This window comes from Scardinius erythrophthalmus (assembly GCF_964197995.2).
Source record: "Scardinius erythrophthalmus genome assembly, chromosome: 12".
In the NCBI taxonomy this organism is placed as follows: domain Eukaryota; kingdom Metazoa; phylum Chordata; class Actinopteri; order Cypriniformes; family Leuciscidae; genus Scardinius; species Scardinius erythrophthalmus.
In genome coordinates this window covers 24,714,467-24,742,433 of record NC_138232.1, presented here as the reverse complement: position 1 = coordinate 24,742,433, position 27,967 = coordinate 24,714,467, and the positions used below count along the sequence as shown (strand labels likewise).

The 27,967-nt window shown below is 38.4% G+C and overlaps 1 protein-coding gene across 5 annotated transcripts in view; it reads left to right on the top strand.

Annotated features, from left to right (window-relative positions):
• LOC308700123 (SEC14-like protein 1) overlaps nt 1-27,967 on the top strand; it is a 395,381-nt gene that overhangs the window by 185,864 nt on the left and 181,550 nt on the right. For all 5 annotated transcript variants that reach the window (XM_081381509.1, XM_081381510.1, XM_081381513.1 and 2 more), the window contains exons 5-7: nt 20,823-20,951; nt 21,209-21,455; nt 21,707-21,816. In XM_081381509.1, coding sequence (XP_081237635.1) covers nt 20,823-20,951; nt 21,209-21,455; nt 21,707-21,816 — 486 coding nt within the window. The remainder of the gene's footprint in view (nt 1-20,822; nt 20,952-21,208; nt 21,456-21,706; nt 21,817-27,967) is intronic.

Sequence of the window (27,967 nt, the reverse complement as noted above, 5' to 3'; positions counted from 1 at the left end):
TTGGCCAATGAAGTTGAGCACCTATTAGACAAGGTTAACGGAGGCCGATCGGAACGAAACTCGGTGGGCATGTTCGACTCATGGCCCTAGAGGTCTGTAAGAATTTTGAAAGAAATCGGCCACTAGTTGGCGCTAACGAGTTTTATGGCTCTGTAATCACGTGGTGTTAGATATATTGTCACAAAATGCATATCATTTGATAGATCTGCTCATGCTGAACAACTTTGCCTCTAGAACCATTGCTGTCAATCAAACCGTTCATTAAATATTCATGAATATGTTAAAAACCTACTTTTGCGAACTAGTCCCTGGTTTTTTGCCCGATCGGAACCAGACCAGTCTAGGACAATTCTATGGACTCTCTAGATCAATAATTATCAAAAAAAAGTTGAACTTTTGTATTTGTATGGCTGTAATAGGGTCATTTATAAAATGGGTGTGGCAAAATACACTCAAAAGCCTATAAATCCTAAATGAAAACTCAGAACTTCACAAAAATTGGTGAGCATATGTGTCATAACATCACAAACAAGCTTGCAAAATTTTATGGAGATTGGACAATAGTTGGCGCTATAACTGTTAAAAAGCTTTAAAACCATATATTTCCTATGGTAAACTGCCTGTATTGGCTGTAAATGGTCTTTTCCATGTCTGATCATATAATTTTCATATCATAATGTTCAAAACTAGTGCAATACAATTCTCTGGACTCACTAGATCAATAATTGTCAGAAAAAGTTGAACTACTTCATTTGGATAGCTATAATAGGTTCACTTCAAAATCTGGCCTTTACCAAGTGTCCCCGAAAGCCTATATCTCTTTAATCAATGCTCAGACCTTCTTAAAAACAAGTCAGAACGTGTGAAATATCACCCTGAACAAGCATGAAAATTTTCAGACAGATCGGACAAAATTTGCCTCTATAACAGTTAAAAAGGTGAAAATGATATGATTTAATGGCATGTTAAGCCAATAAGTGGTATTTTACTGCCCCCTGCTGTTTAAAATAGTCATTTTCTCATATTGGTATTGGTATCAGCCATGGTAAATCATGATAAATGATGGTGTGTGTGTGTGTGTGTGTGTGTGTGTGTGTGTGTGTGTGTGTGTGTGTGTGTGTGTGTGTGTGTGTGTGGTACAAATATAACAAAGGTTTTATTTTCCAACATGAAAACAAACATAACAGAGTGCTAGTGCACAAACAATAACCGACAATGATAATGGATGAGAGGGGAACTTAAATACACAGATCAAGACAAGGACAACAGGTGACGGTTATGATGATGAGGAGCAGGTGATGATGAGGAGGGTGATGAGGAGCAGGTGCAGGTGATGACGACAGATGGTGAATGTGATGAAGACAGAAGGTGAATGTGATGAAGGTGAATGTGACACCAATATCACTGAAACATTTGTGTGTGTGTGTGTGTGTGTGTGTGTGTGTGTGTGTGTGTGTGTAGCATTATTGTGTGTAGCATATGTAGCAATTATGCATTATTGAGTTAACATGGAAACACTGGTTTGCTTTAGTGCAGAAAACTGGTCAAAATCATGAGGTTTAAAGTGAAAGTGAGCCAATAAGTGGTCTTCTACTGCCCTCTGCTGGCCATTCTACTTATTAATTAAATTTTTCCACATGTGCTTGCATTTATACTTGAATACACACTAAAAATCACTTATATAGCAATAACTATTATAACACAATCATATTTTGTCAGTGTTAATCACTTTATTTGCACTGACACTTCAAATAATTGCTAGTAATGTGGTAAATCATGGTAAATCATGGTTAACTATGCTCTGTGTGTGTGTGTGTGTGTGTGTGTGTGTGTGTGTGTGTGTGTGTGTGTGTGTGTGTGTGTGTGTGTAAGCATGCATTGAGTTAACATAGATAAACTGGTTTGCTTTAGTGCAGAAAACTGGTTTAAAGTGAAAGTGAGCCAATAAGTGGTCTTCTACTGCCCTCTGCTGGCCATTCTACTTATTAATGAAATATTTCAACATGTGCTTGCATTCATACTTGAATACACACAAAAAAAATCACTTATATAGCAATAACTATTATAACACAATCATATTTTGTCAGTGTTAATCACTTTATTTGCACTGACACTTCAAATAATTGCTAGTAATGTGATAAATCAGGCTAGAAACATGGTAAATCAAAGTAAATAATACTAGATTGTCGTTTATCTCCTGGTAAATAATACTAGAACGTGGTATATCATGGTAAATCACGGTTAACTATGCTGTGTGTGTATGTGTGTGTGTGTGTGTGTGTGTTTGTGTGTGTGTGTGTGTGTGTGTGTGTGTGTGTGTGTGTTTGTGTGTGTGTGTGTGTGTGTGTGTGTGTGTGTGTGTGTGTGTGTGTGTGTGTGTGTGTGTGTGTAAGCATGCATTGAGTTAACATGGAAAAACTGGTTTGCTTTAGTGCAGAAAACTGGTTTAAAGTGAAAGTGAGCCAATAAGTGGTCTTCTACTGCCCTCTGCTGGCCATTCTACTTAATAATGAAATATTTTACATGTGCTTTTGCATTCATACTTGGACACACACTAAAAATCACGTATATAACTAACTATTATAACACAATAATATTTTGTCAGTGTTCATCACCTCATTTGCACTGACACTTCACATATTTGCTAGTAATGTGGTTAATCATGCTAGAAACATTGTAAATCATAGTAAATAATACTGAAATGAGGTGTATCAAGGTAAATCATGCTAGAATCCTAATAAATCATTCTGGAACATGGTATATGATAGTAAATCATGCTAGAATCATATTAAATAATTCTAGAATGTGGCAAATCGTTGTGGGAGGAGCCTATTTTACTCAAATGGCTATAACTCAAGAAGTAAATGAGATATCTTCACCAAACTCAGTACACATGTGTATGGGTTCAATTTGAGGTCACAGTAAACAATTCTATGGAGATCGGAGCATAGGTGGCGCTATAACTGTTAAAAAGCTTTAAAACCATATATATCCCATGGCAAATTGCCTGTATTGGCTGTAAATGGTCTTTTCCATCTATTATGTCAGTGGTTACATGCTTGCTAAATAAATCTTAATAACTTTTGATGCTTTTGTGCTTAAATGCCTTAAAGGCCTTAACTGCTTGAACCCCGATAAATGCTGCTTGCAGCTTTAATTAGGGGTTCAAGCACGAAGTGCTGAAACCCTATTGTAATTGTACTGATTTTTATTAGGGGTTCAAGCACGAAGTGCTGAAACCCTATTGTAATTGTGCTGATTTTTATTATTATTATTATTATTATTATTCTGCCGTAAAACGCATCGTGCAGCCCAAACCGTAAGGGCTAGAGCTTTGAAACTTTGCCATATGGTAGTACAAAAATCGAGGAGAGGTTATCAAATTATGACCCCGATTGGCCCATAGGTGGCGCTATAGCAACCAAAAGCGCGAAACTGCTCATAACTCCTAGACCGTAAGTCATAGACTCAAGTGTCTTATATCATTGGAAAGCTGGACGCCTGACGAACAAAACGTATATCTCCGAATTTATTTCCGCCATGATAGATTTTCCGCCATTTTGAATTTTGTCGAAAATCTACTTTTGCGAACTAGTCCCTGGTTTTTTGCCCGATCGGAACCAAACCAGTGCAGAATTGTTCTCTGGAGTCTGAATATCAATAATTATCAAAAAAAAGTTGAAATTTCGATTCACGGTCGCTAGGGGGTGCAAAATTAACGTTGTGGGAGGAGCCTATTTTACTAAAATGGCTATAACTCCAGAAGTAAAAGAGGTATTTTAACCAAACCTGGTACACATGTGTAAGACGTCAATATGAGGTCACGGTAAAAAAATCGCGGCGATTGGTCACATGGTGGCGCTATAACATGAAAAAAACATAAAACAGGCTATAACCACCTGACCGTTAGTCCGATTGACTTGAAAATTGGTATGCAGTGTCTTGGTCCAAGGTGCCATGTATGTCTATGAGGACATTGGTGTATCTCAAAAAACATGGCCGCCATCGGCCAATGAAGTTTGAGCACCTATTAGACAAGGTTAACGGAGGCCTATCGGAACGAAACTCGGTGGGCATGTTCGACTCATGGCCCTAGAGGTCTGTAAGAATTTTAAAAGAAATCGGCCACTAGTTGGCGCTAACGAGTTTTATGGCTCTGTAATCACGTGGTGTTACACTTATTGTCACAAAATGCATACCATTTGATAGATCTCCTCTTGTTGAACAACTTTGCCTCAAGAACCATTGCTGTCAATCAAACCGTTCATTAAATATTCGTAATTATGTTAAAAACCTACTTTTGCGAACTAGTCCTAGGTTTTTCGCCCGATCAGAACCAAACGAGTCTAGGACAATTCTATGGACTCTCAAGATCAATAATTATCAAAAAAAAGTTGAACTTTTGCATTTTTCGCATGGGTATATTGGGTCATAAAGAAAATGGGCGTGGCAAAATGCACTCAGAAGCCTATAAATCCTAAACGAAAACTCAGAACTTCACGAAAATGGGTGAGCATATGTGCCATAACATTCTAAACAAGCATGCAAAATTTCATGTAGATCGGACCATAGGTGGCGCTATAACTGGCAAAAAGGTTTGAAAACTACATATTTCCTATGGTAAATTGCCTATATTGGCTGTAAATGGATTTTTCCATCTATCTATAATTTCAGTGGTTAAAAGCTTGTTAAATAAAACGTAATGTCTTAAATGCTTATGTGCTTAAAGGCCTTAAATGCTTGAACCCCGATAAATGCTGCTTGCAGCTTTAATTATTATTATTATTTTTCTTCTCCGCTAAAACGCATCGTGCAGCCCAAACCGTAAGAGCTGGAGCTTTGAAACTTTGCCAGATGGTAGTACAAAAATCGAGGAGAGGTTATCAAATTATGAGCCCGATTGGCCCATAGGTGGCGCTATAGCAACCAAAAGCGCGAAACTGCTCATAACTCCTAGACCGTAAGTCATAGACTCAAGTGTCTTATATCAGTGGAAAGCAGGACGCCTGACGAACAAAACGTATATCTCCGATTTTATTTCCGCCATGATAGATTTTCCGCCATTTTGAATTTTGTCGAAAACCTACTTTTGCGAACTAGTCCCTGGTTTTTTGCCCGATCGGAACCAAACCAGTGCAGAATTGTTCTGTGGAGTCTGAAGATCAATAATTATCGAAAAAAAGTTGAAATTTCGATTCACGGTCGCTAGGGGGTGCAAAATTAACGTTGTGGGAGGAGCCTATTTTACTAAAATGGCTATAACTCAAGAAGTAATTCAGTAAACTTCACCAAACTTGCTAAACGTGTGTAAGAGGTCAATTTGAGGTCACAGTAAAAAAATTGCGTCGATTGGCCACATGGTGGCGCTATAAAACAAAAAAAACGTATATACACCTGCCCGTTAGTCCGATTGACTTGAAATTTGGTATGCAGTGTCTTGGCCCAAGGGGCCATGTATGTCTAAAAGGATATTGGCGTATCTCGAAAAACATGGCCGCCATTGGCCAATGAGTTTTGAGCACCTATTAAAAGAAGGTTAACGAAGTGCGATCGGAACGAAACTCGGTGGGCATGTTCGGCTCAAGCCCCTAGAGGTCTGTAAGAATTTTGAAAGAAATCGGCCACTAGTTGGCGCTAACGAGTTTTAAGGCTCGGTAATCACGTGGTGTAACAAATTTCGTCACAAAATGCATATCATTTGATAGACCTCCTCATGTTGAACAACTTTGCCTCAAGAACCATTAATGTCAATCAAACCGTTCAATAAATATTTACGAATATGTTAAAAACCTACTTTTGCGAACTAGTCCTAGGTTTTTTGCCCGATCGGAACCAGACCAGTCTAGGACAATTCTCTGGACACTCTAGATCAATAATTATCAAAAAAAAAGTTAAACTTTTGCATTAGGATGGCTGTAATAGGGTTATTTATAAAAGGGGCGTGGCAAAATGCACTAAAAAGCCTATAAACCCTAAATGAAAACTCAGAACTTCACAAAAATTGGTGAGCATATGTGACATAACATCATTAACAAGCATGCAAAATTTTATGGAGATCGGACCAAAGATAGCACTATAACAGTCAAAAGGCTTTAAAACCATATATTTCCTATGGTAAATTGCCTGTATTGGCTGTAAATGGACTTTTCCATCTATTATTTCAGTGGTTAAAAGCTTTCTAAATAAAACTTAATGTCTTAAATGCTTATGTGCTTAAAGGCCTTAAATGCTTGAACCCCGATAAATGCTGCTTGCAGCTTTAATTATTAGGGGTTCAAGCACGAAGTGCTGAAACCCTATTGTAATTGTGCTGATTTTTATTATTATTATTATTATTATTATTCTGCCGTAAAACGCATCGTGCAGCCCAAACCGTAAGGGCTAGAGCTTTGAAACTTTGCCATATGGTAGTACAAAAATCGAGGAGAGGTTATCAAATTATGACCCCGATTGGCCCATAGGTGGCGCTATAGCAACCAAAAGCGCAAAACTACTCATAACTCCTAGACCGTAAGTCATAGACTCAAGTGTCTTATATCATTGGAAAGCTGGACGCCTGACGAACAAAACGTATATCTCCGATTTTATTTCCGCCATGATAGATTTTCCGCCATTTTGAATTTTGTCGAAAATCTACTTTTGCGAACTAGTCCCTGGTTTTTTGCCCGATCGGAACCAAACCAGTGCAGAATTGTTCTCTGGCGTCTGAATATCAATAATTATCAAAAAAAAGTTGAAATTTCGATTCACGGTCGCTAGGGGGTGCAAAATTAACGTTGTGGGAGGAGCCTATTTTACTAAAATGGCTATAACTCCAGAAGTAAAAGAGGTATTTTAACCAACCTTGGTACACATGTGTAAGAGGTCAATCTGAGGTCACGGTAAAAAAATCGCGGCGATTGGCCACATGGTGGCGCTATAACATGAAAAGAACATAAAACAGGCTATAACCACCTGACCGTTAGTCCGATTGACTTGAAAATTGGTATGCAGTGTCTTGGTCCAAGGTGCCATGTATGTCTATGAGGACATTGGCGTATCTCAAAAAACATGGCCGCCATCGGCCAATGAAATTTTAGCACCGATTAGACAAGGTTAACGGAGGCCGATCGGAACGAAACTCGATGGGCATGTTCGTCTTATGGCCCTAGAGGTCTGTAAGAATTTTGAAACAAATCGGCCACTAGTTGGCGCTAACGAGTTTTATGGCTCTGTAATCACGTGGTGTTACACTCATCCACACAATATGCATATCATTTGATAGATCTGCTCATGCTGAACAACTTTGCCTCAAGAACCATTGCTGTCAATCAAACCGTTCATTAAATATTCACGAATATGTCTAAAACCCTCTTTTGCGAACTAGTCCTAGGTTTTTCACCCGATCGGAACCAGACCAGTCTAGGACAATTCTCTGGACTCTCTAGATCAATAATTATCAAAAAAAAGTTGAACTTTTGCATTTGGATGGCTGTAATAGGGTCATTTATAAAATGGGCGTGGCAAAATACAGTCAAAAGCCTATAAATCATAAATGAAAATGCAGAACTTCACAAAAATTGGTCAGCGTATGTGACATAACATCTTTAACAAGCATGCAAAATTTTATGGAGATCGGACGATAGGTGGCGCTATAACTGTTAAAAAGCTTTAAAACCATATATTTCCTATGGTAAACTGCCTGTATTGGCTGTAAATGGTCTTTTCCATCTCTGATCATATAATTTTCATATCATAATGTTCAAAACTAGTGCAATACAATTATCTGGACTCACTAGATCAATAATTGTCAGAAAAAGTTGAACTACTTCATTTGGATAGCTATAATAGGTTCACTTCATAATGTAGCCTTTACCAAGTGTCCCCGAAAGCCTATATCTCTTTAATGAATTACTCAGACCTTCTTAAAAACAAGTCAGAACATGTGAAATATCACTCTAAACATGCATGAACATTTTCAGACAGATCGGACAAAATTTGCCTCTATAACAGTTAAAAAGGTGAAAATGATATGAATATAATGGCATGTTAAGCCAATAAGTGGTATTTTACTGCCCCCTGCTGTTTAAAATAGGAATTTTGTCATATTGTTCTATAATTTATATTTAGACTTTATAAAATCCCTATTTTAACATTTACAATTACATTTAGTCAAAATCTATCTGTTAAAGTATTAGTACTGACAGTTTGATCACATCATATAGTTCAAATGTCTGTATCTACAACATAATGTGTGTGTGTAGTCTTAGGTTTCTGAATAAATTCTGAATCGTCTGATTAATAGCTTACAAAGACTTTGTGAAATGTTTATTGACCATTCAAATATATTTTCATAATGACATATCCCAATAGCATTGAAAAAACAACAACAACAACATTTGTCTTTGTGTGTGTGTGTGTGTGTGTGTGTGTGTGTGTGTGTGTGTGTGTGTGTGTGTGTGTGTGTGTGTGTGTGTACGTGTGTGTGTGTGTGTAAGCATGCATTAAGTTAAAATGGTAAAACTGGTTTGCTTTTGTCACAGTTGTGTTCTGTCTGAGTATTGTTGTCTCTTATCACATGTCTTCCTTTGTTCTGTTTTCCCGCCACTCCTTGGTTTCCACGGTAACTGTCATTTAGTGCATCTGTCACACCTGTTTCCTCGTTAGTCTTGTCAGCTGTGTCTTGTTTCCCTGATCAGTTCTCCCATGTATTTAAGCCCTGAGTGTTGCCTTGTTCTTTGTCAGTTCTATGCTGTAATTAGAGTGTGTTGCTGCCTGTTCCGATATCCTGAGTTTAATTCCTATTAAACCTGCATCTTGTATGTTCATCCTTGTCTCCGCGTGCCTTCCTGCAACCATTCCGTGTTTAGCTTTAGTGGAGAAAACTGGTGAAAATAATGAAATTTAAAGTGAAACTGAGCCAATAAGTGGTCTTCTAGTGCCCTCTGCTGGCCATTCTACTTATTAATGAAGTCTTTTCACAGGTGATTTTGCGTCACTCTAGACACTTATAAAATCACTTATATAACAATAACTATTATAACAAAATCATATTTTGTCAGTGTTTATCACTTCATTTGCACTGTATGGTGCAAAATGTGGTGTATCAAGGTAAATCATGCTAGAATCCTGATAAATCATTCTAGAACGTGGTATATTATGGTAAATCATGCTAGAACAGGGTAAATAATGGTAAACCATGGTAAATCATGCTAGAATGTGGTATATCATGGTAAATCATGCTAGAACATGGTAAATCAAGGTAAACTAAGATAAATTCATGGTAAACTATGCTAGAACAGGGTAAATCATGGTAAACCATGGTAAATCATGGTAAACCATGGTAAATCATGATAAACTATGGTAAATCATGCTACAGTGTGGTATATCATGGTAAATCATGCTAGAATATGGTAAATCAAGGTAAACTAAGATAAATTCATGGTCAACTATGCTAGAACAGGGTAAACCATGGTAAATCATGGTAAATCATGCTAAAACATGGTATTTTCCATCTATGATGTCAGTGGTTACCTGCTTGCTAAATAAAACTTGATGTCTTTTGATGTTTTTGTGCTTAAAGGCCTTAAAGGCCTTAACTGCTTGAACCCCGATAAATGCTGCTTGCAGCTTTAATTATTATTATTATTATTATTATTCTGCCATAAAACGCATCGTGCAGCCCAAACCGTAAGGGCTAGAGCTTTGAAACTTTGCCATATGGTAGTACAAAAATCGAGGAGAGGTTATCAAATTATGACCCCGATTGGCCCATAGGTGGCGCTATAGCAACCAAAAGCGCGAAACTGCTCATAACTCCTAGACCGTAAGTCATAGACTCAAGTGTCTTATATCATTGGAAAGCTGGACGCCTGACGAACAAAACGTATATCTCCGATTTTATTTCCGCCATGATAGATTTTCCGCCATTTTGAATTTTGTCGAAAATCTACTTTTGCGAACTAGTCCCTGGTTTTTCGCCCGATTGGAACCAAACCAGTGCAGAATTGTTCTCTGGAGTCTGAAGATCAATAATTATCGAAAAAAAGTTGAAATTTCAATTCACGGTCGCTAGGGGGTGCAAAATTAACGTTGTGGGAGGAGCCTATTTTACTAAAATGGCTATAACTCAAGAAGTAATTCAGTAAACTTCACCAAACTTGGTAAACATGTGTAGAAGGTCAATCTGAGGTCACAGTAAAAAAATTGCGTCGATTGGCCACATGGTGGCGCTATAAAACAAAAAAAACATGTAGACACCTGACCGTTAGTCCGATTGACTTGAAATTTGGTATGCAGTGTCTTGGCCCAAGGGGCCATGTATGTCTAAAAGGATATTGGCATATCTCGAAAAACATGGCCGCCATTGGCCAATGAGGTTTGAGCACCTATTAAACAAGGTTAACGGAGGCCGATCGGAACGAAACTCGATGGGCATGTTCGACTCATGGCCCTAGAGGTCTGTAAGAGTTTTGAAAGAAATCGGCCACTAGTTGGCGCTAACGAGTTTTATGGCTCTGTAATCACGTGGTGTTACACTTATTGTCACAAAATGCATATCATCTGATAGATCTGCTCATGCTGAACAACTTTGCCTCAAGAACTAATGCTGTCAATTAAACCGTTTATTAAATATTCGTAATTATGTTAAAAACCTACTTTTACGAACTAGTCCTAGGTTTTTCGCCCGATCGAAACCAGACCAGTCTAGGACAATTCTCTGGACACTCTAGATCAATAATTATCAAAAAAAAAGTTGAACTTTTGCATTTTGCGCATGGGTATATTGGGTCATAAAGAAAATGGGCGTGGCAAAATGCACTCAAAAGCCTATAAATCCTAAACGAAAACTCAGAACTTCACGAAAATTGGTGAGCATATGTGCCACAACATCATTAACAAGCATGCAAAATATCATGGAGATCGGACTATAGGTGGCGCTATAACTGTTAAAAAGCTTGCCTGTATTGGCTGTAAATGGACTTTTCCATCTATTATTTCAGTGGTTAAAAGCTTTCTAAATAAATCTTAATGTCTTAAATGCTTATGTGCTTAAAGGCCTTAAATGCTTGAACCCCGATAAATGCTGCTTGCAGCTTTAATTATTATTATTATTCTCTGCATTGAATTGCATTTTTGAGGGCCTAAACATGCTCGAAAACTCACGAAACTTTGCACACGCGTCAGAACTGGCGAAAATTTACATCTGATATAGGTTTCAGAATTGGACGGGGCAAAATGGCTCGATAGCGCCACCTATAAAAGTTCAACGGAGTGCGCCTCCCGCATCGTTCCACGTACGTGCACGAAATTCGGTACATACATGTAATTACCTAATACCTACAAAAAAGTCTCTTGGAGCGTAGCCCTAAACACAACAGGAAGTCAGCCATTTTGAACTTCCTCTCAGATTTTTGTGCAGTTTTTGCCATTTTCAGGCCTCGTACTTTAACGAACTCCTCCTACAGTTTTAATCTGATCATCTTCAAATGTGGTGAGTGTAATCTTCAGGCCTTTGCGACGTTAAATTGCGAAGATCTTGAGTTTTCGTCGAAGTGCGGGTCCTCGGCGGCCTGACAAATTTCGATGTTTTGCCATGAAACAGGAAGTTGCTGTAACTCAGGCATGGAATGTCCAATCTGCCCCAAACTTCACACTTTTGATAAGAGTTCTGTCCTGAACACATGACCATGCTCATATTCAGTTATAGTCATAGCGCCACCTGCTGGCAACAGGAAGTGACATGTTTAACACTGTTATGGACTCCTAATAACATAAAAAAGTGCCAGCAAGTGCTAAACATGCTAACAACATACTAGAAGCATGCTAAAACATGCTAGCAAACTCTTAGCTAAGTGCTAAAGCATGCTATTATTGCAATTAAATAGGAATTTGCTGTAACTCAGGCATGGAATGTCCAATCTGCCCCAAACTTCACACTTTTGATAAGCGTTCTGTCCTGAACACATCTACATGAGAATATTCAGTTATAGTAATAGCGCCACCTACTGGTAACAGGAAGTGTCATGTTTAACACGTTGATGCCATTCTAGCAACATGTTAAAAATGCCATTGACTTCTAAACATGCTAGAAACATGTTAAAACATGCTAGCAATACTTAGCTAAGTGCTAAAGCATGCTAATTCAATGAAACAGGATGTTGTTGTTACTCAAGAAGGCAATGTCCAATCTGCACCAAACTTCACACTTTTGATAAGCGTTCTGTCCTGAACACATGACCATGCTTATATTCAGTTACAGTCATAGCGCCACCTGCTGGCAACAGGAAGTGACATGTTTAACACTGTTATGGACTCCTAATAACATATAAAAAAGTGCCAGCAAGTGTTAAACATGCTAACAACATACTACAAACATGCTAAAACATGCTAGCAAACTCTTAGCTAAGTGCTAAAGCATGCTATTATTGCAATTAAATAGGAATTTGCTGTAACTCAGGCATGGAATGTCCAATCTGCCCCAAACTTCACACGTTTGATAAGAATCATGGCCTGAACACATGTCTATGCTCAAATTTAGTTATAGTAATAGCGCCACCTACTGGCACCAGGAAGTGACATGTTTAACACGTTGATGCCGTTCTAGCAACATGTTAAAAATGCCATTGAGTTCTAAACATGCTAGAAACATGTTAAAACATGCTAGCAATACTTAGCTAAATGCTAAAGCATGCTAATTCAATGAAACAGGACTTTGTTGTTACTCAAGAAGGCAATGTACAATCTACCCCAAACTTCACACGTTTGATAAGAGTTATCTCTTGAACACATGTCCATGCTCATATTTAGTTATAGTCATAGCGCCACCTGCTGGCAACAGGAAGTGACGTTTAACACTGTTCTTGACTCCTAATAACATATAAAAAAATGCCAGTAGGTGCTAAACATCCTACCAACATACTAGAGACATGCTGAAACATACTAGCAAACACTTAGCTAAGTGCTAAAGAATGATATTACTGCAATTAAATATGAATTTGCTGTAACTCAGGCATGGAATGTCCAATCTGCCCCAAACTTCACACTTTTGATAAGCGTTCTGTCCTGAACACATGACCATGCTTATATTCAGTTACAGTCATAGCGCCACCTGCTGGCAACAGGAAGTGACATGTTTAACACTGTTATGGACTCCTAATAACATATAAAAAAGTGCCAGCAAGTGTTAAACATGCTAACAACATACTAGAAACATGCTAAAACATGCTAGCAAACTCTTAGCTAAGTGCTAACGCATGCTATTATTGCAATTAAATAGGAATTTGCTGTAACTCAGGCATGGAATGTCCAATCTGCCCCAAACTTCACACTTTTGATAAGAGTCATGGCCTGAACACATCTACATGAGAATGTTCAATTATAGTAATAGCGCCACCAACTGGCAACAGGAAGTGACATGTTTAACACGTTGATGCCGTTCTAGCAACATGTTAAAAATGCCATTGAGTTCTAAACATGCTAGAAACATGTTAAAACATGCTAACAATGCTTAGCTAAGTGCTAAAGCATGCTAATTCAATGAAACATGACTTTGTTGTTACTCAAGAAGGCAATGTCCAATTTGCACCAAACTTCACACGTTTGATAAGAGTTCTGTCCTGAACACACATCCAAGCTCATATTCAGTTATAGTCATAACACCACCTACTGGCAACAGAAACTGACATGGTTAACACAGTAATGCAGTACTAACCACATAATTATTGTGTACTAAGCATGCTAGAAACACACTAAACATGCTAGCAACACTTAGCTGAGTCATGAAGCATGCTATTATCACCATTATACAAAACATTTTGTAACTGACTTTGACATACTCTTACTATATATACCTCCTTAAATGTACATTTCCCAACCATGCTCTGTCTTCCTAAAGCCACCGAGTGTTGATGGCACGGGTGCGAGGGCCCTTTCATCGCTGCTTGCAGCTTTAATTAGGGCCCAAGCCCTGAAAGGGCGAAGGCCCTATTGTTTTCGGTACGATTATTATTATTATTATTATTATTATTATTATTATTATTATTATTATTTTGTCAACCTTTCGGGCACTTTTGGGGCCCTTAACATGCTCGAAAACTCTTGAAATTTTGCACACAGGTCAGAACCCGCGGCCATCAGGGCCGGGCTGAAGCTGGTACCCGGGCGTGGCAGGGGGCCTCGACAGCGCCCCCTGGAACGGGATCCGAACACTTGTCCATAAATCAGACACGCTTGCATGTAATAATATGAAACCCGGTACACATATAGACCTCATCGGGCCGAACAACTTTCGTGCTCTAAGTTTTACGCCAGCCCAACAGGAAGTCGGCTATTTAGCGTTGTTTGGAAACGCATGCTGTGGAATTTAATGTACTCCTCCTAGGGAATTCATCGATTCGCCTCCAAACTCGGTGTGCATGAAGTCAAGACATTGAGGATGCTAAATTGCGGACGGATTTTTGATATCTCGAACGGTTTGGCCATGGCGAGGAAACGAATTTATGGCGAAAAAAAGAAACAGGAAGTGTGTTATAACTTCTGCATACATTAACTGATCTTGATGAAACTTCAGCAGTGTGTTCGTTGTAAGAGGCCGATCGCACAGATGTGACTATTGTGAGTCAAAGTTATAGCGCCACCAACAGGCAGCAGGAAGTACATCACTATTAAAATGCTTTGAAATCACTGTCTTATTTTTACCAGATTTGCTTCAAACTTTATGTGTACAATGTAGACACACGGCAGATGTAAACCTGTGAAAGGATTATTGATATCTTAGATACTGTTGCCGTGGCAACGCATCAAACTTTAATATTCTTTTTTTTATGCTTTTGAGACTCTTAACATACTTGAAATTGCATGAAACTCGACAGACACATCACATTTATTAGCCCGTAGACATGTGCAAAGTTTCAGAAACGGGTGTGGTGAGGGGCTCAGTAGCGCCACCTTTAGTCATAAGTGGGGGGGTTAGTTTTATCAACAGCAACAAAACTTGGTATGTTTATTGTTCTCATCAAGACGGACAACTTTCTAATTTACATGATCTATCTCTGACCAACAGGAAGAGAGATATTTTGGTTTGAATGTGGATTTTCTGAAGAATTTTCTCTCCCTCTCTCTGTGTCTCTGTGTGTGTGAGGGGAGGGGGGATTTGACTATTGCTTTTATATTGTTAATCAAGGTTTCAGGGGCTTTTGGGGTCCTTAACGTGCTCAAAAACTCTTGAAACTTTGCACACAAGTCAGAACCCCCTGCCATCAGGGACGGGCTGAAGCTGGTACCCGGGCGTGGCAGGGGGGCTCAACAGCGCCCCCTTGAACGGTGTCCCAAAACTTGGTCCATAGATCAAACACGCTTGCATGAATTAATATGAAACTCGGTACACATATATATCTCATCGGGCCGAACAACTTTCCCCTGGTCAAGTTTTACGCCAGACCAACAGGAAGTCAGCTATTATGGGTTGTTTGGAAACGCATGCTGTGGAATTTGATGTACTCCTCCTAGGAAATTCATCCATTCGCCTCCAAACTCGGTGTGCATGAAGTCAAGACATTGAGGATGCTAAATTGCGGACGGATTTTTGATATCTCGAACGGTTTGGCCGTGGCAAGGAAACGAATTTATGGCGAGAAAATAGAAACAGGAAGTGTGTTATAACTTCTGCATACATTAACTGATCTTGATGAAACTTCAGCAGTGTGTTCGTTGTAAGAGGCCGATCACATGGATGTGACCTTTGTGAGTCAAAGTTATAGCGCCACCAACTGGCAGCAGGAAGTGTGTCACTTTCAAAATGCTTAGAAATCGCTCTCTTATTTTTACCCGATTTGCTTCAAACTTTATGTGTATAATGTAGACACACGGCAGATGTAGACCTGTGAAAGGATTATTGATATCTTAGATACTGTTGCCGTGGCAACGCATCAAACTTCAATATTCTTTTCGGATGCTTTTGAGACTCTTCACATGCTTGAAAATGCATGAAACTCGACAGACACATCACATTTATTATCCAGTAGACGTGCAAAGTTTCAGAAATGGCCGTGGTAAGGGGCTCAGTAGCGCCACCTTTAGTCAAAAATGGGGGCTTAGTTTTTCCTAGAATCACAAAAATCGGTATGTATATTGTTCTCATCGAGCCGGACAACTTTCTAATTTACAGTTATAAGCTCTGACCAACAGGAAGTCAGATATTTTGGTTTGAATGTGATTTTTGGGAGAATTCTCTCTCTCTCTCTCTCTCTGTATCTGTGTCTCTGTGTGGGGTGTGGGGGATTTGTCTGTTAGGAGAAATCTGCTTTTATAATTGTTTTTCAAGGTTTCAGGGGCTTTTGAGGCCCTTTATGTGCTCAAAAACTCTTGAAACTTTGCACACAGGTCAGAACCTGCGGCCATCAGGGCCGGGCTGAAGCTGGTACCCGGGCGTGGCAGGGGGGCTCAACAGCGCCCCCTTGAATGGGGTCCGAGTGCGGTCCGAAAACTTGGTCCATAGATCAAACTAGCTTGCATGAATTAATATGAAACTCGGTACACATATAGATCTCATCGGGCCGAACAACTTTCGCACTCTTAAGTTAAACGCCAGCGCAACAGGAAGTCAGCTATTATGGGTTGTTTGGAGAACGCTTGCTGTGGAATTTGAAACACTCCTCCTAGAGAATTAATTCAATCCCCATCAAACTCGGTGTGCATGAAGTCAAGACATTGAGGATGCTAAATTGCGGACCGATTTTTGATATCTCGAATGGTTTGGTCGTGGCGAGGAAACGAATTTATGGCGAGAAAAGAGAAACACGAAGTGTTATAACTTCTGCATACATTAACTGATCTTGATGAAACTTCAGCAGTGTGTTAGTGGTAAGAGGCCGATCAGATGGTTGTAACTATTGTGAGTCAAAGTTATAGCACCACCAACTGGCAGCAGGAAGTGTGTCACTTTCAAAATGCTTTTGGCAAAAGTGGGGGGGGTTAGTTTTACCAACAGTTACAAAAATCAGTACATATATTGGTCTCATCGAGCCGGACAACTTTCTAATTTACAGTCATTAGCTCGGACCAACAGGAAGTCAGATATTTTGGTTTGAATGTGGATTTCTTTGCAAAATCAGCCTCTGAATTTTTACCCACTCCTCTTAAGTGGTTTATTTTATTCCCACCAAACTTTTTCAACATGATGAAAATACATTAAAGATGCTAAATTGTGAACGGATAATACATATCTCAAACGGTTTTCTATGGCGAGGGATTAAAGTAATGTCAAAAAAGGAAACACTAAAAGCCTCATATCTTCTAAAAATGTAATTATACACCATTTATTTCTATATAAAATTATACAAATATCAGAACTAAACCCATTTTATTCTTTTTTTTTCAATTTAATAATTGTTTAAGTTTAAAAACAGTCAGAATGTTTTTAGTCCAAAAAATAAATAAATCATGTCATTCATAGTGCTATACTGCCCTCTTGTGTTCAAAATCAGGTAAGCCTATTGTATCTATATAAAAATATATTAGATATGTGACGGTGAGAATATTTTACCACCGGTTAGTCGACGTGTGACACCGCTGGGGGCTTTTGAATCGTTAACTTAAAAACGAAAGTAAAATATGTTCGTCCGCACGGACATTGATAATGGTGCGGAGCAGAGTGAGCGTTTCGAATGAATTCCTATGGATATAGGAATGAACTGAAAAATGTTGACTCTGTTCTGCTCGTTCCTCGCCGTGGACGCGCACCGTTATGAATGGCCATGCAGCCATGAGCATTTTAGTTTAATTTTAAAATTAGCGCCTTTCGGGCTGCGGATTGCTTGAATTTATTTTACAAAAGCACAATGTTGTGTTTTATTGCGACTGTACAAGTATAAGTTAACACTTTGCAGTTTGAATGATGTCCTGTATGAACAAAATGACGGAGTATGTTTTTATGCGTCCACTGTTCAATCGCGCCCGTGCCACACACACACACACACACACACACACACACACACACACAACACACACACACACACACACACACACACACACACACACACACACACACATTCCAGCATTGCAATCTTGACATCGCAGCCTGTTCATTATAGCCCTAATAAAATATAATAATTAAATAGTCAACCTAACATATATAAATTACACTGCTCTGTTTAAATAATCAGTAGTACAATTTGTACCATTCAAGGTAAGCATCGCTCCACTGTGATGTTTCCAAGCACATTTTTGTGCGTGTGAAGAGGATGATTATTTGCATCGATATTGGAACACGAGTGAAGTACAAAGCCTATAATAAAGAATAGTTTAGCATCCAAATACATTGCAAATGTTGAAACATTTTGATTCTAATGAGAGGGTTATGTGAGCCCAACAAGGATTTATTGTGGAATATTTAAAAATATAGCTATATTTAAAAATATAGCTGCGAACAGCGATGAAGGGCCAAAGCCGGCACCCTTTAGCCTTTAGGTAACTTGTGGTGCCACCGGCTTGGGCCCGTAATCGCTGCTCGCAGCTATATTTATATTTTGTTCTTATTTTATTACTGTTTACTTGTCTTTAATAATGTTTGAAAAGTAGACAGAATAAATATGTTTGATATAAATGTTCGACTAAATGTTTTAACCTTACTGGAATCAATAAGAATCGGAATCGATAAGCAGAATCGGAATCTCTGAAATTCAAATGATACCCAACCCTAAACTTAAGCAACATCGCAATTGTTTGATTTTATATATATTATATATATATAACCTTTAAACAGGAAAAGTCCCATTGAGACACTGTCTCTTTTACAAGGGAGTCCTGTATAGCACAATTTTCAGCCATAAGCTGAAAAACAATACATTGCATAAATTAAATACAATACAATACAATACAGATTTACACAAAGTACACATCTGTCCTCATTCTTGGTACCTTACAAAGTAGTCTGTCACTAGATCTTAAATGATATATACTTTGCATATGAACAATTTTTAAACAAATATAAGAAGGCAAAAGACCTAAAATAGCTTTATAAATAAAAATGTGCCAATGTAGCATCCTGCGCACTTTGAGTGACGACCAATTTACCCTACTATATAAGATGCAGTGATGTGTCTGATAGCCAGCATTTGTGATGAACCTGAGAGCCGCATGATAAAGAAGGTCAAGCATTGACAAAGTAGAAGGACAAGCAAATTGATAAATGATATCACCATAATCTAACTGAGACAGGAATAATCCTGCAACCAGTTTTTTCCTTGTAGTCCTAAAAAAGCATGATTTCAATCTGTATAAAAATGCCAGAGTGAATTTAAGTTTTTTAGCAAGAGCTTCAATATGTTTTTTAAAGGTAAAACCTTTGTCCAGCCAGATACCCAAGTACTTATAAGTATCAACAAATTCAATGGCTTCATCTTGCAATGTATTAATAGCAAGAACTTGGACTTTAGAATTTATAGGTGCAAATATCATCGCCTTTTGTCTTTTTTGCATTTGAAAGTAGCTTCAAATCAAACAGGGCAGATTGTAATGAGGCAAAATCTAACTGTAAATTTACACAGGCAGTCTCAGGTGTTGGAGCACAAGAATACATAATTGTATCATTGGCATACAAATGATACTATGAGTATTTAAACTCACTGCAAACATTGTTTATGTAGATGATAAAAAGCAAAGGACCTAAAACTGATCCTTGTGGGACACCCTTTTTTAGGACAACAGGGTCAGATGTTACATTCCCATGCCTTACAATTTGCATCCGTTCAGAGAGATAGCTGTGAAACCAATTTACAGCTCTTTGCCCAACACCAATATTCAACAGGGTTTTGATTAACATGAAGTGATCCACTGTGTCAAATGCCTTTGTAAGGTCAACGAACACAGCCATACAGAATAACTTTTTATCAATCGACGCTTTTATATCATCAATAACTTTTAAAGAAGCAGAAACTGTACTGTGGCCTGATCTAAAACCAGATTGCATGTTGTTAAGGATATTTTGTGAAACCAGAAAAGTTTTTAATTGATCAGACACTAAAGTCTCCAAAACCTTTGCCAAAGCCGAAAGATTTGAGATAGGTCTATAATTATTTGTCAAATGGATCCCCAGCTTTCAGTAATGGCGTGACGTAAGCCTGCTTCCACGATATAGGCACTGTATCTGTGCAAATGGACAGATTAAATATGTAAGTGAGTGGCTTCACTATAATTTCTGCTGCCATTTTTAACAAAACAGGATCAAGTCCATCTGGCCCCGCTGCCTTCTTGGAGTCAATGCTCTGCAAAACGTGCAAAACATCTGACTCAAAGAATGGTGCAAGCTCAAAGGTCAAAGAAACAGTATCAGAAACCACTTCCCCTTGTAGTGACTGGGATCTAGGTTCAGCAAGGAATACATTTTTCCAAGCTTCCTGTAAGTTGGATTTGCCATGGGGAATTTCACATATTGCTACCTGGGAACTATGTTGAATAAGAGAGGTTTCACCCAATGTATCCTCAAAGATATGTCCTGCCTTTTCAAAATGATCATTAAAAGCATTTAGCATATCCCTCTGCTCTGTTATAACAGCATATCCTATTTTCAAGTGGTGAGGGAAGCTGTTGACTTTCTTATTCTGTAGTGCTCTAATAGTTTTAGGGGGAGTGAGTGAAAATTAACTATAAACAGTTTTATGTTGTTGATATCACATACATGTATCCTATATCTGAACAAAATCTACTTCTGTATTTTGGAATTCAAACTGCAAAAAATTAAATGCTGCCTGTATGAACAGGCTATAGTTTGTAGCATTTTTAAAATATTTCATTGTGTATTGTGGCAATTTAACAAAGTTGGCATGTCTGTTGTCCAATGTTAGGTTCACCCAGAAAATGAAGAATGGACGTGTTTTGAACAATCTGCCAGTCTGGACATCAAATCTTTCTTTGGTTTTGAGAGTACAGTAGAGAAGATTGCCATGAAACAGTATGCCAGCAGCATCAAAAAGGTGTAAAGTCACGCCCACCACTGCCTTCTTCAAAAATACATACACATCTTGGTTTTATTTTTTAGTTTATCGATTTATGAGCATTTTACATGAAGACAACTTAAGAAGTTCTCACAAATCAGTTTTTGTCATTTTCAAAAAGTTAATTGCAATATTATGTTTGTCGTAGGTTCATTCAAAGAAGAAAATGTAGCCTTCTATAAATAATAGTAGTTGCCTTTCTCAAATGTGTATGACATTTTCTTATCTCTCTATAGGGTAAAGAGATTATTGAATACTATCTGAGGGAGCTGGAGGAAGAAGGTGTTACCTATTTACCTCAGTGGAGCCCTTGCCTAACATCACCCACAAAGCCTATGGTGTCAGTTGTTCACCCTGTGTTGCCTATCACTCCCACAATCACCATTGAAGCCCCTCCTGAGAGCATGAATGAGACTCAACTGTGTAAAGAGGGCAGCAGTCCTCCTGGCAGCCTAAACGACACCTTGGTAACCAGTCAGGATGGTTAGTATTTACACTGTTGCCACTCTGGGGACCTTTTGTACTTGATACTAGAACATTGTATTCTTGGCTTCTCTTTTGTACTTTGTCTCTAACAATTCACAAATAAAACACATCTATACAACAAAGGAAACAAGCTTCTGTTTATAAAATAAAAGTTAACACACTTTGCTTAACTCGTTCTTAACTTTTCATATTAGCGAAGTTTTTTTTAAGGTATAGTGGATGTAAATGGTTTCAATTTGTATTTTTAGATAAACTGGATGCAGACTACATCAAACGTTACCTGGGTGACCTCACACCCCTCCAGGAGAGCTGTCTCATTCGCCTACGGCACTGGTTACAGGAGACACACAAGGGCAAGGTGAAATATATACATATTCAAGTTTTCTGAATTTACAACTAGTAGTAGATTAAAGGGGATCTATAATGCAAAATTCACTTTTACATGGTGTTTGAACATAAATGTGTCGGCTGTGTGTGTACACAATAGGGGTTGAATGACTCCGATTTTTTTAAGTCTACATTTATGTGATAAATTAAGTCGACATCGATTAGTCACTGATGACTTCAGTTAATGAACAAATAAGCCTGAACCTCGAGCTGAGATTGAACGCGGGTTGCCTTAGGCACAGCAATGGCATATGACACAGTGCTCTCCACAAGGCTTTTGGGCAATTCCACGCAAAAGTCATCCTTACCATGAAAAAATAAGGGCTATAATTAAGAGGTCATGACACTTCAGTGCTCTGTCACGTCCGTAACGTTTTAAAGATTAAGGTTATATAATATAACAATTAGGGATGCACCGAAAGGAAAATTCTGGGCCGAAACCAAAAATTCTGTACGCATTTGCCCGAAAACCAAAACCGAAAATGACTTTTTTAAATAAGTATTAATGTCTTATTTTAAATAATTTTTTGTATGATAGTATTGTTATTAGACTTATAAATAAAATGCAATAATTTTACTGAATCGGAATAAAAAAAAAGAAAAACTACAAGCCAATACAATAAAATAACTATACCTTTTTAAAAGTGATAATAATTAAATTAATAATTAAGTAAATAATAATAATAATAAATATAGCTGCAAGCAGCAATTATCGGGGCCAAGCAGAATCAGATGACAAGACATGCCAACATGTCTGAAAGTGTCAGACCAACTGCGACAATGAGCAATTAAAGACATTAAAGAGGATTTTAGGCAAAATCAAGATGAAAATCAAGATGGTGGACAGGAAGCTCGGCCAAATAAGGAAAACTTGGAATCCATGTTCTCGGCTTGACCCAAGGAATCTATTAAGACCAGTGGCATTTCAATAGGCAGATTTATTTGCAAGTTATTAGCATTTTTAGACATTTTGTTATAACTTTTGACCAAAAGGTGGCGCTGTTTCAAAATATGTTGGGTACTTTCAGGGGATGGTGTTGATGGCACATTGGGAGTTTCATTAAAAGTACACCAATGCATTTGTTTAGTATAGCATTTTATTTCACAAAACTGTATTGAAGTCAATGGGAATTTCATGTTTTGTTCTATTACAGCGCCACCAAGAGGCTCAGTCCCACAATTTTTTTTGTGTGTCTTCAGAGTGAGCCCATACATATGTGTCTCATTTTTGGTGAAAATATCTCAATTCACTTCAGAGTTATAGACATTTAAATGAAAAAACACGTAAAAAATGACTGACACATGACTTTGATTGAATTTTACTACCCCTTACTATCAATATTTTCGCATTTGGGCATTGGCATATTGCTATCGACCTATGTTTCCAAACTTCTGACGGTGGTTTCGTCTCGATCGGACAAGCGGTTTCGAAGATATAGCCAAATGTTTTTTAAGCGCTAAATCACAACGCTACACAAACCTTAAGGCGAAACCTAGCATGTTTGGTATCGTAGGACTCGGCAAGGATTCAGGAGTCTAATTAGATGAGTCTCGTGAAAATAAGTCGACCACACCCAAAGTTATAAGCATTTGAAAACAAAAATTCACCACTAGGTGGCGCTGTTTCGAAACTTCTCACGCTCCTTCAGGACATTGTGCTGATGACCCATACCAAGTTTCGTAACAATCCGTTCATGCATTCTTAAAATACAGCATTTTAGCACAAAATTCAAAATGGCCGACAGTCAAAATGGCCGATATGGTAAAATTGGATATCAGTCGACTCGGCATGTTGCCCTGAATCTAACGAGACCAATTTTATGATTTTTGGACAAACTGTTCAGAAGTTATAAGCAAAAATATCCATTTTTCATATCTCCGGACCAGTAGGTGGCGCTGCGCCGAAACGCAGCATGTTGCCTCAGGTCATGCTTGTGATGACATGTACCAAGTTTGGTCTGAATACGATAAACCGTTGCGGAGATACAGCCTTACGACTGTTATTGCAGGCGGTACGTAAAATTTGTTCGAGCGTTTATCGAAAACGGTTTGACGAATCAATTTGAATTCCATAACTTTTTGTCACCACTGCCTGAAGATGATCTGGTTCAATTTTCGTGCAAATCAGACAAACCGTCTAGGACGAGTTCGAAAAAGTAGGTTTCTCGAATGATTCAAAATGGCGGCCATATTTTTATTACGGAAAATGAAGTCATAGGATGCAATCGAATCGGCATGAGCTCAGGAATCAGAGGAAAAAATAATTTTGTTGATTGGCCTTACGGTTCAAAAGTTATTAGCAAAATAAAAGTGAAACTTTGGACAGGTGGTGGCGCTAGAGGGAATGACTTAGAAACACTAAAATTGGTGTATTTAATGTTGGGACTGTGCTCTATCAGAATGTCAAACCAAAACAACTTTCCCGCAATCGGTTCTATGGGCTGCCATAGACTCCCATGGCGGAAGAAGAAGAAGAATAAATATAGCTGCAAGCAGCCATTACCGGGGCCAAGCACAATCAGATGACAAGACATGCCAACATTGCTGAAAGTGTCAGACCAACTTCGACAATGAGCAATTAAAGACATTTAAAAAGGATTATAGGCAAAATGCCTGAAAAATCAGAGAAACAGTAAATAAAAATATGATTTAATGGATTATCACTTTTGACCAATAGGTGGCGCAGTTACAAAACTGATGTGATGTGGTCAGAGTGAAGTGACAATGACACACAAAGTTTGGTGTCAATATGTCAAGGAATTGCAGAGATAAAGCCTGAATAGTGCTATTAGCATCATGCCTCAACTTTGCTGCTGCGCTATACGAAAACGGTTTTGTCAATCGACACGAAATCCATAACTTTTAGTCGGCACGGTCTGGAGATGATACGATTCGATTTTGGTGAAAATCGGACAAACGGTCTAGGAGGAGTTCGAAAAAGTAGGTTTTGAATGAAAATCAAGATGGCGGACAGGAAGTTAGGCCAAATAAGGTAAACTTGGTATCTATGTTCTCAGCTTGACCCAAGGAATCTACTAAGATGAGTTGCATTACAATAGGCCAATTTATTCAAAAGTTATTAGCAATTTTGGAAATTTTGTTATAACTTTTGACCACTAGGTGGCGCTGTTTCTAAATATGTTGGGTACCTTCAGGGGATGGTGCAGATGGCACATTCTGAGTTTTGTAATATTACACCAATGCATTTGTTTAGTATAGCATTTTATTTCACAAAACTGTATTGAAGTCAATGGGAATTTCATGTTTTGTTCTATTATAGCGCCACCAAGAGGCTCAGTCCAACCATTTTTTTTATGTGTCCTCAGAGTGAGCCCATACATATGTGTGTCGATTTTGGTGAAAATATCTCAATTATCTTCGGAGTTATAGACATTTATATGAAAAAACACGTAAAAAATGACTGACACATGACTTTAATTGGAATTTACTACCTCTAGACATCAATATTTTCGCATTTGGGCTTTGACGTTTAGTTAACAAGCTATGATTCCAAACTTCTGACGGTGGTTTCGTCTCGATCGGACAAACGGTTTCGAAGATATCGCCTAATGTTTTTTAAGTGCTAAATCACAACGCTACACAAACCGTAAGGCGAAACCTAGCATGTTTGGTATTGTTGGACTCGGCAAGGATTCAGGAGTCTAAAGAGATGAGTCTCCTGAAAATATGTCAACCACACCCAAAGTTATAAGCATTTAAAAAAAAAAATTCACCACTAGGTGGCGCTGTTTCGAAACTTCTCAGGCTCCTTCAGGGCATCGTGCTGATGACCCACACCAAGTTTCGTAACAATTCGTTAATGCGTTCATAAAATACAGCATTTTAGCACATAATTCAAAATGGCCGACAGTCAAAATAGCCGATATGGTAAAATTGGATATCAGTCGACTCGGCATGTCGCCCTGAATCTAACGAGACCAATTTTATGATTTTTGGACAAACTGTTCAGAAGTTATAAGCAAAAATAGCCATTTTTCATATCTCCGGGCCAGTAGGTGGCGCTGCGCCGAAACGCAGCATGTAGCCTCAGGTCATGCTTGTGAGTACATGTACCAAGTTTGGTCTGAATACGATAAACCGTTGCGGAGATACAGCCTTACGACTGTTTTTGCTAGCGCTACGTAAAATGTATTCGTGCGTTTATCAAAAACGGTTTGACGAATCAATTTGAATTCCATAACTTTTGGTCAGCACTGCCTGAAGATGATCTGGTTCAATTTTCGTGCAAATCGGACAAACTGTCTAGGACGAGTTCGAAAAAGTAGGTTTATCGAAAAATTCAAAATGGCGGCCATATTTTTATGACGGAAAATGACGTCATAGGGTGCAATCGAATCGGCATGAGCTCAGGAATCAGAGGAAAAAAGAATTTTGTTGATTGGCCTTGCGGTTCAAAAGTTATTAGCAAAATAAAAGTGAAATTTTGGACAGTTGGTGGCGCTAGAGGGATTGGTTTTAGGACATCAAATTTGGTATGGTGACTTTTTGGACTGTCCTCTATCATTGTGCCAAATTTCATAACTTTCCCGCAAGCGGTTCTATGGGCTGCCATAGACTCCCAGAGCGGAAGAAGAAGAAGAAGAAGAATAAATATAGCTGCAAGCAGCAATTACCGGGGCCAAGCAGAATAAGACGACAAGACATGCCAACATGTCTGAAAGTGTCAGACCAACTGCAACAATGAGCAATTAAAGACATTTAAAGAGGATTTTAGGCGAAATGGCTGAAAAATCATGTAAAAAGTGATTCAAAATATGATTTAATGGATTGTCACTTTTGACCAAAAGGTGGCGCTGTTACGAAATTGATGTGGTGTGGTCAGAGTAAGGAGACAGTGACACATACAAAGTTTTGTGTCAATATGTCGAGGCATTGCAGATATAAAGCCTGAATAGTCATTTTGGCATCATGCCTCAACTTTGCTGCTGTGCTATACAAAAACGGTTTCATCAATCGACACGAAATCCATAACTTTTTGTCGGCACAGTCTGGAGATGATACGATTCGATTTTGGTGAAAATCGGACAAACGGTCTAGGAGGAGTTAGAAAAAGTAGGTTTTGAATGAAAATCAAGATGGCGGACAGGAAGTTTGGCCAAATAAGGAAAACTTGGTATCTATGTTCTCGGCTTGACCCAAGGAATCTATTAAGATCCGTGGCATTTCAATAGCCAGATTTATTCAAAAGTTATTAGCCTTTTTGGAAATTTTGTTATAACTTTTGACCACTAGGTGGCGCTGTCTTGAAATATTTTGGTTGCCTTCAGGGGATGGTGCTGATGACACAATCTGAGTTTCGTAATATTACACCAATGCATTTGTTTAGTATAGCATTTTATTTCACAAAACTGTATTGAAGTCAATGGGAATTTCATATTTTGTTCAATTATAGCGCCACCAAGAGGCTCAGTCCCACAATTTTTTTTACGTGTCCTCAGAGTGAGCCCATACATATGTGTGTCAATTTTGGTGAAAATATCTCAATTCGCTTCGGAGTTATAGACATTTATATGAAAAAACACGAAAAAAATGACTGACACATGACTTTGATTGGAAATTAGTACCCCTAAACATCAATATTTTCGCATTTGGGCATTGGCGTTTAGCTATCGACCTATGTTTCCAAACTTCTGACGGTGGTTTCGTCTCGATTGGACTAGCGGTTTCAAAGATATAGCCAAATGTTTTTTAAGCGCTAAATCACAACGCTACACAAACCGTAAGGCGAAACCTAGCATGTTTGGTATCGTAGGACTCGGCAACGATTCAGGAGTCTAAAAAGATGAGTTTCGTGAAAATAAGTCGACCACACCCAAAGTTATAAGCATTTGAAAAAAAAAATTCACCACTAGGTGGCGCTGTTTCGAAACTTCTCAGGCTCATTCAGGGCATTGTGCTGATGACCCATACCACATTTCGTAACAATCCGTTCATGCGTTCATAAAATACAGAATTTTAGCACAAAATTCAAAATGGCCGACAGCCAAAATGACCGATATGGTCAAATTGGATATCAGTCGACTCGGCATGTTGCCCTGAATCTAACGAGACCAATTGTATGATTTTTGGACAAACTGTTCAGAAGTTATAAGAAAAAATAG